The 13,918-nt window shown below is 36.8% G+C and overlaps 2 protein-coding genes across 2 annotated transcripts; both read left to right on the top strand.

Moving 5' to 3' along the window:
* Positions 1-3,411: 3,411 nt before the first annotated feature.
* On the top strand, positions 3,412-6,659 carry LOC108666942 (RRP15-like protein). The gene is made up of 4 exons (XM_018153913.2): positions 3,412-4,007; positions 4,318-4,403; positions 5,126-5,282; positions 6,560-6,659. Exons 1-4 carry the CDS (start codon positions 3,528-3,530, stop codon positions 6,614-6,616), a joined length of 780 nt encoding a protein of 259 aa, XP_018009402.1. The 5' UTR covers positions 3,412-3,527; the 3' UTR covers positions 6,617-6,659.
* A 3,947-nt stretch (positions 6,660-10,606) lies between these two features.
* Positions 10,607-13,895, top strand: LOC125178029. The gene is made up of 4 exons (XM_047880898.1): positions 10,607-10,887; positions 11,677-11,826; positions 12,742-12,857; positions 13,842-13,895. The coding sequence occupies exons 1-4, from the start codon at positions 10,812-10,814 to the stop codon at positions 13,893-13,895; spliced, it is 396 nt and encodes a 131-aa protein (XP_047736854.1). The 5' UTR covers positions 10,607-10,811.
* Positions 13,896-13,918: the final 23 nt, after the last annotated feature.

The raw sequence follows: 13,918 nt of genomic DNA, 5'->3' as shown, positions 1-13,918 counted from the left end.
TTTGGAGTTATTTTACCAAAAAATATAATTGATTTCACCACCCGGTCTAAGTTACCCCAAGAGCTGGGGTAACAAAGACCATCACTTTTTTTGAAATTACATAAAGACTATGAGAGGCAGGAGCCAGCAATTTATGGTGAGTGAAGCTAGAGTATAGACCTTTATTTTGCAGGTTTCAATTCAAGTTTAATTTAGCTAGTAAAAAAGTCATTTATAAAAAAGAAAGTGGTCTAAGTTACCCCATTTTACGGTAGCAGCTTATCTCATAATTTTATGTGATATCAAAAACTTTGTTGGTGTTGTCCAATCGTGAGAATTTTTTACAAATGTGGACGTTTTTTTTTTTATTTTAGAATGTATTCATTGCAAAAATGTGTCAGCTAGCCTACAGATAAACGACTAGTTAACTTGATTAGGCATTGGCAACACGGGATTGGATTTCAAAATATAATGTATTTTTATTTGATTGAAAAAATCAAGGTTCATACTCTGCAGTCTGCAGCCATGTCTTTTCAAAAAATATTCAACTTTTGCAATCTGCAGTACTTTAAGGGGAGTGTCTTGGTCCAAAATAGAAAATTTTGGCTTTTCTTCTTTTTATGCTCATCTTGAAGCTTTCATTCTGTAGCGTCTAATGGTACCAAAACCATCTCTGTACATTGTTGATTTATGCATTCATGGCAGATTGTAAGTTACCCTGCGACCTGCGTCAACCCTTTAACAAAAACCTGCCTAAGGAAATTCGAGCCAGGCACATATTAGTGTGCTCTCTCAGCCTCGGGCTTCAGTTATACACAAGCTGTCTTGGGGAGGGTCTTCATGCCATTGTTCTTTGCATGGATGACTCGCTTCAGAGTGAACTAACACTTAACTTGAGTATCTTGGCTACAAGAAATATCTTTATATAGTGCGTGTGCTGTCAGAGGGGGATTTTTGGCTGTCCTGACTCCTGAAAACCTCTAACTGCAAACCTATCTCCTCCTAGAGTTTTGAAGCTACAGCAATGAGATATAGGTATACCATTCAATTTGCAACAAAGAGATCTACAAATTGACGCAGGTGTTTTTCTAATTTCGTTATAGTTTGCATTTTATTTAGCAAAAAGGGGGTTTGGGGAAGGGTAAAACCGAAAAATTTTTGAAAAATTTACAAAAAATGCTCCCACGCGGACAAAAATGGGAATACCAAAAAACGCCTGCACAAATTTGTAGATATGGTCTTTACGCATCAAATGATAAGTGCCTTGACTCTTGATGTCATAGCTTGAAAATCCTAGGAGTAGATAGATTTCTACAGTACCTCCTTTTTTGGCCGTTTCTTAGAATTTCATGTTTTCTATATTTTTTTTTTTTTCACAGGAAACAAAAAGTCTTGAATTCCATTTTACATACGTGTATTAAATTTTGAAGTGATCTGTCCGTAAATAAAAAAGTTTTTTTGGACCAAGCTGCTGCCCTTAATGCTCAGCCCACCAAAATATCCTGCAGAATGTAATGATAATGAGTCAACCCAAAACATTTAGTTGAAGATTGCATAGTTGTGGTCATGTCAGACTGCATAATCACACGTTATTTTCAGGTGCCACTAAAGTGAAGAGCTAAAGATAAAAGTTATTTTATTTTTATTTAGCACCGTAATATTATGGTTGCAATGTTGTACCTTAGAGTATTACAACCTTCATTCAGATTTTCAAGTCTAACTTTATTCCCACCTATTTTTATCCTTTCTATCTTGACTAAAATTTTTGGATCAAAAAGTAGTGGAGGTGGATTGAAAATAATATACAAACCCTAATTTTTAGAATTCCATCCTGATGTGTGGTGTGCCGTACTATGCCGGTGAAAAAATGCGCCGTGTACTGTACTCCTAGAAGGCTAAAATAGTTTAAATTTGGATGTGTGGCAATGCAATTGCACACTGTACACAGGAACATATTTCTGCATTGTGTTGCAGTTGGATATGAGTTGACTAGATTGCTAACATGTCAATTCAGGTTCTAAGAGTCAGCACAGTTATGAATATTCATTCATTGATCACAATTCAGGCGGACATGAATTACAGAACTAAAGAAGGCAACACGGCTTGAGATCTGCCATCGGTGCTTTCTAATGTATGACTGGTTGCAGCATATAGGGTGATCACTGATCAGATAATTACAGTTATATACAGATAACAGTACACACCTATACATCAACATGAGGACTAGGTAAACTCCCAACATCATCCCAGCTGGCAAAATGGACATGGCATAGCATAGTGATGTTGGTGCCTAAGAATAGGCCTGATGTGGTCTGCTGCCAATTCTTGTACATGATTAATACGTAATAACAATATGCTTGAATGGACTGTACAAATTAAATTGATGCAGCATAAATACAGAGCATAAGTAGACTATGTGAGACAGAATATTCAAGAAGAAATTGATCTCTTGAGGAAGACTAGAGTTTTTAGCAGCTTGATAGCATGGTCTCTAGGTGCTAATTTGATATTTTGGCCCAGGTAAAAAATCTTTTGCTGTAACTTCTAATGGATACAGTTTAGTATTGGGTCTAATGGCTTTTCCAAAGTCTATAACTTATTTTACAGAATAAACAAGGGTATTGTTACAAACAATCAAGGAAATTACTCTTCTTGATCCCCAAAGTACATGAGGGTGATCACTATGAATTTGTACAATATCACCTATCTTAACAGTATTACCTATTACCAGTATTACCACATGGTCATCGTAAGTCCTCATGGTCATCATAAGTCCACAAAACCACTGTAAGTCCACACTGTCATGGTGTGTCCACACGCCCATTGTAAGTTCACACAGGAAATATTTACAGCACTGATGGTCAAGAAAAAGGCTAAATAATCAGTACTGTAGCAGAAGGCTGCTATGGTATGTACCGTACCAGTAGATGTTATTACAACATCTTAATGTCATTATGGCATGGCTTGCCATATTTCAAATAAATGTGTGTATCATTACATTGCATTTAAATTTGTAATAATATAATAAGAATTAATTGGTATCATTAAATAGTATAGCCAAACTGGGTATTACCTCCTCATAGTATTTTTTTATGTTGTAATCAATTTTTCTGTTGATTCGATTCAAGATGTACAAAGAATGTGTTTTCAATTGATTATACTTTACTTGTCTGAGAATGAATATTATATACAGAGATTAGTTTTGATAGTTTTATCTAGAAAAATTATGTACAAAGCCTGCATAATTTGATTGAAGCTTGCATTTTAATATGATAGAAAAAAATTTCTGCTGATCAAAACATGTTGACATTTATTAGAACACCAATCAATGCTAAATACTGGATGTCTTCTGGGATTGTCAAAATTTGTATAATCCTGGAAAAATTTGAGCTATTCAAGATTCCTTGTTCAAAAATCCATGATGTATTTTTCAGATTTCAGCATACCTAGTCTCAGCTTTTCTAGTTGTTGCATTGTTTGTAAAAAACTGATCTTCAAGACAATTTTGTGTCCTTTATACTTGTATTGATCTTAATTTGTTGAGCAAAATGACTGCAGTGAAAGGTACCAGAGTAAGTTCTGAAGGTGGGGACATCACAAGTGATGACAACACTTCAGCCTCAGAAGGAGAATATGAAGGCAGTGGTGAAGATGAATCTGGGAGCGAAATTGAGCTCAATGAAAATGGCATAGAAAGTTATGATGAGGTGGAAAGTGATGATAATGAAGATGATTCTGGAAAAGATGTGTCCCAAAATTCAACATTTTTCACAGAAGAAACTTCAATAAAAAAGTCCCAATCAGCACTGGCGTCAGTGCTTGGGTCTTTGCTTAGCAAAAATAAAACGGACAAAGAAATATTGAGCAAGGCAAAAAAGGATAGAGACATCCCTCCAGGAAGGAAGAAGAAACCACAGAAACCACTAGAAATAGTGCTGTCAGATGGCACCATTTCGAAACTTGAAGATGAGGAATCTGTCCCAATAACAATCAAGAAAGAACATGACCAACTAAGACCACTGTCCAAAGTGAGTATTTATTTTAGATTTATCTATCTGTATTTCATTGCATTCAATTTCTCTCTTGTATATTATTTTTTCTCCACTGAATGGTGTAGGTACCGTACATTATTTCTGTTCTTGCTGGTTGATGTTGCAAATCTCACCAATTAGAGCACAGTAAGTTGATTTGAAATTAAAAAAAAAACAATAAGTTGTTGGCATACTTTTTAATCTGCTTCAGCTTGTAAGTCATGGAAAGTTTTAATTATGTACTTCAATATCCTACTGTGGAAACATTTTGTGTTCATGAGTAAATTGTTTTTGATTTTGATTACAGAAGCGGAAAGCAGACACATTGTACAGAACTGCTCAAGAAGACGTCAATGTGGTAAAGGAGAAGAAGCTGAGATCTTTAGCCACTAAGTAAGTGGAATTTGACATGGACCTGTTATTATATACTACTTCTGTAATGATATTTTCCTATTATGCTGTGAAAAACGAAATTGAAAAAAATGACAGAAACGGTTATAATTTGGGCTTTTCACTTGATTTTTATTTTTACTGGCAGAAAGAAATTTGTATTACAAGTTCATTCTCTTGCATGTATTGTGCAGCCACTGCCCAGCAGTTTAACACGATCACAGCTTCTTTGAATCCAAAATATTTTACAGATTTTATTCTTACATTTTGTAAAATATTATGTAACATTCTATGAAATTTTATTTCAAGAGTTATTCATTATGCTTTTACAACAGTTCATTACAGTCCTGACATAAATTTAACAAACAGAATTATTCCCTTCAATACTAAACTGAATGGATGCAACTCTCATACACCAATTGAGAAGTATTCTGATGATGAGGGTAATTTGGGTAAATATTCATGTTCATGAATGAAAATGCTGGAACAATGAGAATATTTTTGAATGTGAATGCACTCAGTCCTTTTGCCATGCATGGACATGGATTTAGTGTATAATTGGGCACTACAGTAAATTGAATTATTTTATTTCTGGCTATTTCATTATTGAGCAGGTTATTGAGAGTAAGTTCTTGCCCTAAAAAAGTGTTTTTCACTTTTAATTATTAAATTTCAGGGGTGTGGTTCAATTGTTTAGTTTTTCACTTTTAATTATTAAATTTCAGGGGTGTGGTTCAATTGTTTAACACTTTGGAGCAATACCGACAAGAGAAGAAGGGAGCCTTCACCCAGGAAAAGAAACGTACTACCCAGGTTTCAGAAATGTCTGCTATTACCTCTGGCAACTCGGGTCTCATCGATTTCTTATCAAAGAAAACCATGGTATTAATCTTTTGTGTTTTTTTGAGGGTTTGCTTAAGCTCTATATTTATTTACAGGACTAAACAAATCATTCAATTCTATAATATCTTCTTTTTGTGCTATTGATTTATACCAAATCTTTCATTTAGAAATTTTTATAAACTCGTAATAACATAGCCTGTCTTTCAAAACTGCTAAAAAATTAAGATTTATAAGTAATTGCTGGAACAGATTGGGTTTGACATTGAACAACATCATCAAAACTCAGTCCATTGGTAGAATAAAATACTTAAAAAAAACTTTTTAAAAAAACACGTTTTTCTTGTGGACTAAAAAGTAGTAAATAAATTATGGTTCGCCCCAAAAAAACGTGTGTCTGGCAGATTTATGATTGAAGCGAAAAGCACACAACACTTAAATTTTGGAAATTTGATGGTGAACGTACACCCCGACCCACGTTTTTTTGGGGCGAACCATAATTTATTTACTACTTTTTAGTCCACAAGAAAAACGTGGTTTTTTAAAAAGTTTTTTTTAAGTATTTTATTTTCTACTTTTTAGTCCACAAGAAAAACGATTAAGATTTGATTAAGTATGACTTGACGTACGTATCGATGATACGCAGCGTTAGCGCCTGCTCGTCTATAACATGAGCGCCCGCACGTCATACTATATATATATAATATATATACTTTACTCAATTAAACTAATTTAGGTCTCTAATTACTAATTTTTATGATTGTATCTGAAATTGTTAGGCGAAAATAGCCTGCATGCCGAATTTCAGATCTCTATAACAGTCAGAAGTGGGCTAATTTTCGTTGTCAATGTTAACAACAAACAAACAAACAAACACGAAGCTAAGCTAAGAAAAACGTGTTAATAAGGGAATTTATTGGCTAATTATTACATAAGGTTAAAGCAAATATTAATTGGTACCTACCGGTAATGTTTCCTAATCAATTGGTGCTATAATTTTTCATTTAACCTGATTAGTTTTCAATTCATTGGTGGGCTTTTCCTATTATATGTGGAATATTTTGATAATCAGTAATATGGCAACGGTTATGAGGACATGTTTACGTCATTTTAATCCAAAGAAAATATTTTAAACTTTATAGTTAGGTAATGGCGTAATGCATTGCATGGAATTTGTTGCGTAGAATGTAATTGATCATTACATGCACATTGAGTGCGCTAACAGATCAAGGAAAAATGTTAAATTGAATTTATTGAAAATTCTGGTTGCCATTGATTTATTTTCATTTTTTGAGCTTTATTGTTTTTATGCCTTTCAGGGAGGAGAAAGGAAGCTGTTCGGCGAAGTTAAGGACGAAGATGACGACCAGATGTGACCAGCCTTGTGATATTAAAAAAAAAGATATCACCTGGTTCTATCTATAACCTTATTAGAATTCATTGCCTTACATGCCTATAAAATTTTTCACCAACTTTTTACCTCACAACAGTATTTACAAATCTATGTATACCACCCATTAGTATAAAAGCTGTGGTTAATAAGTTTCGCTCACACTCCACTTACTGGTCTATTACACCGCTGGCATTTATATGCTAGACGAGTGCCAACTTGACGTAGTATATAATCAACAGGTTCTAAACAAAGTTCTTGAACGTTTTTATAGCCTTCAAATCGGTTTGGAATCGTCAGCAGAGCGGCTTAGCCAACTATTTAAATCCGACGCTACCACAATTCTCTCGCGCAAGCTGTTGTTGGTAGTTATAAAATCCACTTTCGCCCCGCAAGAAAACTACGCGTGCATTCATGACTATGTATTAAGCCAGACGCACAAGCTACTTGAGAGAATGTGTACAACGGCACGAGGCCACTAGGGTAAATCATTGAAGCTTAGTAGTAGGCATAATCATCACAGTAGTCTGATAATTACGTGGTAATGATGAGAAAAATAGCGAAAAAAAATCTTAAAACGAGTGCCGTAGAGTCTGGTAAAATGAATGGGATCGGTGTCGCTGTGTTTGCATCCTGGAGCTGTGTCAGACAAAATATTCGTGTGAAAATATCGTCTGAATGGCCCCTATCGTCTTGAAAATGCAGCTAACTACAAGGCGCATTTAATATCTATGAAGTGATCATAATTGGAGAAATTAATATAACTGATGAAAAAGTGTGTCTAACTGATCTAAAAAGTGTGGGCTGATACGTGGCAGCTGCGGTTTAATGCTGACAAGTGTAAAGTACTTCACCTCGGGAAGAACAATGAACAGCAAGATTACAGTATGAGAAGACATGGTTGCAACGAGAGAGTAATGATTGAAAAGTATAGTGTGGAAAAAGATCTCGGATATCGCCAGTCATGAAAAGATCCGGTCAAATGACACGAGTTTAGATCTATGAACAAGGCACGAAATGGAAAAGAATCGGCGACAGGCCACATCAGGCCTACACTTCAGAGCCGACATCACTATGTTATGTTATGTTATGTCTAAATTAGAAATATTTTCAAATAGTTGAAGGGAGACTTCTTCGCATTGTGAATACATCGATCGCATTGTGAATATAATAATATAGCGGTTTCAGCGTTTGGCCTGTCGCCGATTCTTAACATGGCAGAACCTCCACTTTGTTGCGGGCTTGAACTCGCAACTCGCTGCTTCAAATTTTCTCTGCTTAATTAACCGCCCGGCCTCCTTGCCGATTCTGACCAGAAACTGGCGCACCGAGATGGGATCGAAACCGCGCCTCTCTGCTCCAATCTTGGTACTGAATTTAACCACTGGTCAATTTAATATAATTTTCCTTAAAATTAACATTTAGAATTTCAATAAAAATGAAATTCAATATGCAATTTACTTTAATCTTTCACATTAAAAGGATGTATCATTCTAGTTATTCATAAGTAACGAACGACTTTTAGTAATTTGCAAGCGATTGCTGGGGGCATGAACTACTGCTGACAAAAAGCATCGGACATCACTGAAGCCAGCACACGTTTAGCTGCGTTCCCGTTCAACTTATCATTTTAAAATGGTAAAAAAATTGGGACCGGCGTTGAGAACCAAAAGAGTTATCATAGCTCCCGTCCGGACGTGAGGCGAGTAGTGAAGAACAAAGTTTCAGAAAGTGGACAAAAGAAGAAGTTATCATAGATAAATGGAAAGCATATCAGGCTCATTAAAGATTGAGAGTGCACCACGTACATAAGTTCCATTCATACTGGTACCTATGTGTTAGCGCACTTCCTGTTACAACTGAAGAATACGGAGACGTAGTGGTTATTGTCTGTGGTCGCCTCCAGAAAACGGCTCACTCCGACAATCCACTACAAGAGTGATACGTATAACACAGATACTAAACATTGAACATTAGTACTCAGGAAGTGTTAATTTCATTGACCTTGGCCTTCATAATATACTGCAGCATGACTTCGAAACATTCAGCACAAATATGAACTTCATCACGAAACTTGAGAAGATTAATGCATTCAGGATCTGCGATATCCATTCGTAAGTAAGCTTTGTCTTCGTCGAATTAGCAATCGCGCCAGTTATACAGAGATTTTTAGTTTTGAATTTGGATGAGCTTGCGTGCCGAGTATTAAAATAAATTTAGTGAAAAAAAAAAACAGAACGAAGAGCGACAAAACCGGTAACTGTTACTAAAGAGAATCTAATAATATTAATTGAATTAATCCGATTATCTACATGGACAACTGAGCACAGGAGCGGCAAAGTATACTCAATTCAATACTGTATAGGTTACGGCTCGATACTCTCCCTACAAAGAAATAATGTCTAGATTGCATTTCTTAACAAAAACTTAGTTAATCAAACTAATTTCAAATTAAATTACAGAAGAACAGGAACACAGATCACGTCTAAACATTCCTTAAGAGTTAAGACATACCTCTGAAAGTGCTGAGTTTCACCACACTAATACTTGCACGTCGACCCCAAGTAAGTCCACTAAACGTTGCACGCTGCTACGGGTTTGTCTACAACCCGCTCTATTAGTTCGAGACCTATTACTACAGTTTCTTTCCTTCTTCTTTCTCGCTTCAAAAGAAATCATGAATATTAGTTCAAATATATTCTAATGAACCTGCATACTTCAAAACAATAGAGTACGATTCAGGCTTCGCTGAGTGACGTATCAGTGCATTGTGAGATACGAACTTATTATTCTCTCGTTTCATGATAGTTATCGGTCCCTCGGATGCAAGGTTACTCCTGTTACCAATAAATGGCTAGTTTAAATTATCTTGCAACATTGCATCTTATTCGTGGATCTCAATTTTTTCTGAGTTTTTAAATCGCACTTTCCTTTCCTTAATGCTGGCTTTTCCGTACATTGGTCGATGAAGGCATATTTTCCAATCTTCGTTCCCGAGGCGTCCTATGGACTCGATAAACTAAATTAAGGCGGGGGCTTCACACAAGTGGGAGGATTGTTTCTAGAGCGATATCGAAGTATTACTATTCCAAATTTCTCTTCGAACACTGATCAAAAATCGCTTTTATCGCGTGACTGGTAAATTGTCTTCTTGAAGGAAGGGAACATCAGTAGAGGCAGCGAAATCCACAGCGTCGTTAGAGATTAGCTTTCAGAATCGTACGAGTTGTTCATGATCTCCAGGCATATTTTAGACGTGAGTAAACACATGAACAACTCATTATCTGTCACTCATCTTGCATTGTCTGTACAAGAGATAACGTTGCAGACGATAAGATATCATGGTCATTTTTCATTGCTCTGCATTCGAACGTACGATAGATAGTCGGTCCATGGACTGGTTGTGTGCCAGTGCCGTGGTGGAGGCCTGAATTGTAGCTTTTTACATGTTTCGTTGCTTAATTAACTATGCAGTGTCGCTTACTAAATTAATTATAAGCTGCAAGTGAGGCTAAAGAAGGGTTCTCGTGACAATATTCCATTCATGCCGTCAAGCATGCCGCAATGCCGTTGCTTACCATGTTTTATACAATGTTGCGCTACTATGGATATGAAACAAAATTATGTATATGAAATTCTTGTCGATTCCGTCTCAATTATAATGTGCGCCTTTCTTAAATTAGTTTATCTAATAGTGCCCATTGTACGTATTTTTAATCTCATATTGCAATGTGTGAAAATTAGATCGTGCTGAGGCAAAATCGATGTACTGTAAAACTTGTATATATGTTATTGTTGCGTCCGCGATTTAATTCTGGACTGATTAGATAGCAAGGAAGACTTCCATTGAGGTTTTAAATCTAAATCTGTCTATATTTATGCTGCCTGGTAAGTAGAGGCGTGCTGCTGACGTGTTATTTCACCGAATCGAATTCAATAATGCGTTAATTTTATCGCATGTTTTACTATAGGCTAAATGTAGCTCTACTCATTAGCTGTTCCCGGGAGAATCAAATTATTATTTTAGTTTAATGCTGTTGTCGTGATATGAAAATTTACTTTCCTACTTAAGAACATTCTAGAAAAATTATTATATGACAATTTTGTGCAAATTGACAAGATAAGTTTACTAAAGCAGCGGTGTTTTTGGACTAAGATATACATACCCAATTTATATAATCATGGGAGAAGGTCCTGATCCTGTGCCGAACGGTCAGGACAATTCTGCAATGCCCGACATAGATAAATCGTATAATGGTGAGTCTTCCTTAATGAATAACAGGAAAATATCTAATGACTGTTCTAAATAAACTTATTTGTTAGTGTTCTTATTATAGTATAGTAAATATTCATTGTCTTTCATAGGCAGCGAACTGATTTATGATGGGTTCTTCGAGAGGAAACGCCATTTTCCTCTTTGACGTTATTATTTTTAATTACATTTTTCCATTTAGTGTTGGTCATATATTCATAAAAACCGAAATGCTTCAAGTAATTCAGTTTTTTTAATGCTTGAGGTGCACGTACGGCCAAACGAAATTTTTGGTGAAAATTTCTTTTTAAGTAGGAGAATGTGCCATTGCCGTGCTGACCTAATAATTATCCGAAAACATTTCGACTGACCGAGCGACCGAACGCAATAAATTCTCGAATTTTCACGTATAAAGCCTAACAAATTACACAATTTTAATCTTAAGGAGGTCACTTGGCTACATGCACTTGACGATGTCTGGGTATCGTCGCTGCTGAGATTACCATCAGCAGAGTAGACCAGTGTATAGAGTTGAGTACCATGAATTGGAGCATTGAGAAGTGGGTTCGATCCCAGCTACTTGCGACAGTTCTGCGTGGTGGCCGGGCGGTTTAGCACATAAAATTTGAAGCAGTGAGTTGCGTGTTAGACACCCGCAACAAGCTCTGTAAATTCTGCGATGTTTAGAAATCAGCGACAGATCTAATGGCCTAAACAACGCTGACACCGTTATTTATTGATATATCATTCATTTATTTCCTCATTGGCTTAGCACCGCTCGTCTCGCTGTACAGGGACATGCACCTGCCCTCTGGCGAAAGACCACGCGGAGATGCGGCTGGCTCATACGGAGCGGCTACCCATGAGGGCGCAAGAAGCTTACAAGCTCGTCTTCCAGCAAGAGAAGTTCATGCTGGACGTACTGGCCTCCAGGAAGGCTACCAGTCAGTCTCATTATTGCCATTGTTTGGTTTTGGTTACAGTAAAATTTGGCTCGCTTAAATAAATTTCCAGCAATTTTCAAGACAATTTTGCTCGTCTTCCAGCAGAAGTTCATGCTGGACGTGCTCGCCTCCAGGAAGGCTACCAGTCAGTGTCATTATTGCCATTGTTTGGTTTTGGTTACGGTAAAATTTGGCTCGCTTAAAAAAGTTTTCAGCAATTTTCTTAGATATTAATATCAAGTACGCACTTACTATGATATTAGCATATTACTGGCACAATTTCAGTCATGGAAGAATTTATTTTAAAAATATTACCTTTCTGAAACATTGTCTAGTGCATAGTATCATTTTGACGTTGTTGCTAATTAGTTATGATTAGCACGAGTCAAGGATAAGGAACTAAAGCGACAAGCAAAATGAGTCAGCTCAAATTATTTTACTCACACTGTCCGTGAGAACACATTGATACGGCCACGGTAGATTGATTTTTATATTCATGCTGCCTATCAGCTGTTCCACCTACTCAGGTCGAGCAGCGGCTATATAATCTTTCTTTTTAGCGCATTTTCTCATTTATGGAAAAAATGCACTATTATGCTCGTCATGTCCGTCCGTCTGTCTGTCCGTCCGTGACTTCACGTTTTCGTCGACGAGAAAATGCGCTCTCTGTCACTCACTGCTGTGAGTACTGAGTTATATATTTTGATTATTTAGTGTATTACCTTGATTTGATGAAAGGAATGTGAATGCAATTTTCTCTCTACACAACCAAAATACATATTTGAGGTAATTCTGGTGCTTTGAATCAGAAATTATTACAACAGGAAAACACGTAAGCAGGTGAGTCTTCATGAATAACCGTGCAATTTTTGAAAATTATGTCATGTAAAATTGACTAAAATCTATGGACGTCAGATTACGCGGCTACACCGTGGTCTCCAGATCCCCAGTCGAAGTTGCCACGACGAAGCATCACCTACGACTGCCCTATTCCTCTCACGAGCAAGATGTCCCACTGCTCTGAAACTCAGGTACCTCATTGTGGTATTTTTAAAACCATTTTCGGGACCACCGCGTAGGTTTGCATCGCTTTAACCTAATTTTGGTGGCACAAACTGCGTTCACTGCAGCGAGCAGTACTAGCTAGCTTCTCCATTGCCGAGAGCGCACTAGACTGAGGGAAAGTTTGAGTAGTGTGGACGCTCGTCAGTCGTCCATCTTGTCGGTCAAACTTTGGACTGACATGCAAGACTGACGATAAGTTTGCGCGTGTGGAAACAGCTTAACTCATACTCAACTACTGAAAATCTGAGCACGGATACCTGCAGTAAATGCAATGTTACTAGGGCAGTTCATAGAAATACTAGGGCAGTTCATATAGCTTTCTATCTCACATTTAAATAGAACCGAGGCTTGGGAGTGAAAGCAATTTTGAATATCAGCTAATGCTATTACTTAAGGAATAAAAGTCTCTATAGCTATCGGGATTCAAGAGTTTTGTCATACAGGCATGATACAGTAATTATTGCACTTCATATGAGAGTCAATCCCAATTTTCCCCGCCATGTTGCTATCTCATCGAGTCGCCGGGGTTGTGAACACAAAAATTACAAATAGACGGTAAGAGGTAATTTTAAACGTTTTTCAATACATAATTTCAGTATTTCCATCAAACACTACGGGAAATAACAATATCAAACATGTTGTTTCGGTTCCTCAAACAAAAGAATTTGTTAGTTATGAGTTTCGTGCGTAGTTTTCACATCAAGTATGTTCAGACGATGTCTAACCTACCCGAGCTAGAGAAGTTTAATTGGCCACCATACTACGTAGTTTTCACATCAATTATGTTCAGACGATGTCTCACCTTACCCGAGCTGGAGAAGTTAATTAACGCAGTCACCATCTTACATAGTTTTCACATCAATTATGTTCAGACGATGTGTAACCTAACCCGAGCTGGAGAAGTTTACGCTGTCACCATCTTACGTTGTTTTCACATCAATTATGTTCAGACGATGTCTAACCTAACCCGAGCTGGAGAAGTTTACGTGGTTACCATCCATTAGAAAAGTACCAGGTAACAGTTACA

This window comes from Hyalella azteca, unplaced genomic scaffold (assembly GCF_000764305.2).
Source record: "Hyalella azteca isolate HAZT.00-mixed unplaced genomic scaffold, Hazt_2.0.2 contig6566, whole genome shotgun sequence".
Classification (NCBI taxonomy): domain Eukaryota; kingdom Metazoa; phylum Arthropoda; class Malacostraca; order Amphipoda; family Hyalellidae; genus Hyalella; species Hyalella azteca.
This window is presented reverse-complemented; position numbering and strand designations above follow the sequence as displayed.

Bases quoted from the DNA above. Each gene is read 5' to 3' on its own strand.
- LOC108666942 (XM_018153913.2), top strand. From the start codon at position 3,528: ATGACTGCAGTGAAAGGTACCAGAGTAAGTTCTGAAGGTGGGGACATC. The intron at 4,404-5,125 runs GTAAGTGGAATT...ATTAAATTTCAG, and splicing joins CTGAGATCTTTAGCCACTAA to GGGTGTGGTTCAATTGTTTA. The intron at 5,283-6,559 runs GTATTAATCTTT...TATGCCTTTCAG, and splicing joins TCTTATCAAAGAAAACCATG to GGAGGAGAAAGGAAGCTGTT.
- LOC125178029 (XM_047880898.1), top strand. From the start codon at position 10,812: ATGGGAGAAGGTCCTGATCCTGTGCCGAACGGTCAGGACAATTCTGCA. The intron at 10,888-11,676 runs GTGAGTCTTCCT...CTCGCTGTACAG, and splicing joins CATAGATAAATCGTATAATG to GGACATGCACCTGCCCTCTG. The intron at 11,827-12,741 runs GTCAGTCTCATT...TATGGACGTCAG, and splicing joins GGCCTCCAGGAAGGCTACCA to ATTACGCGGCTACACCGTGG.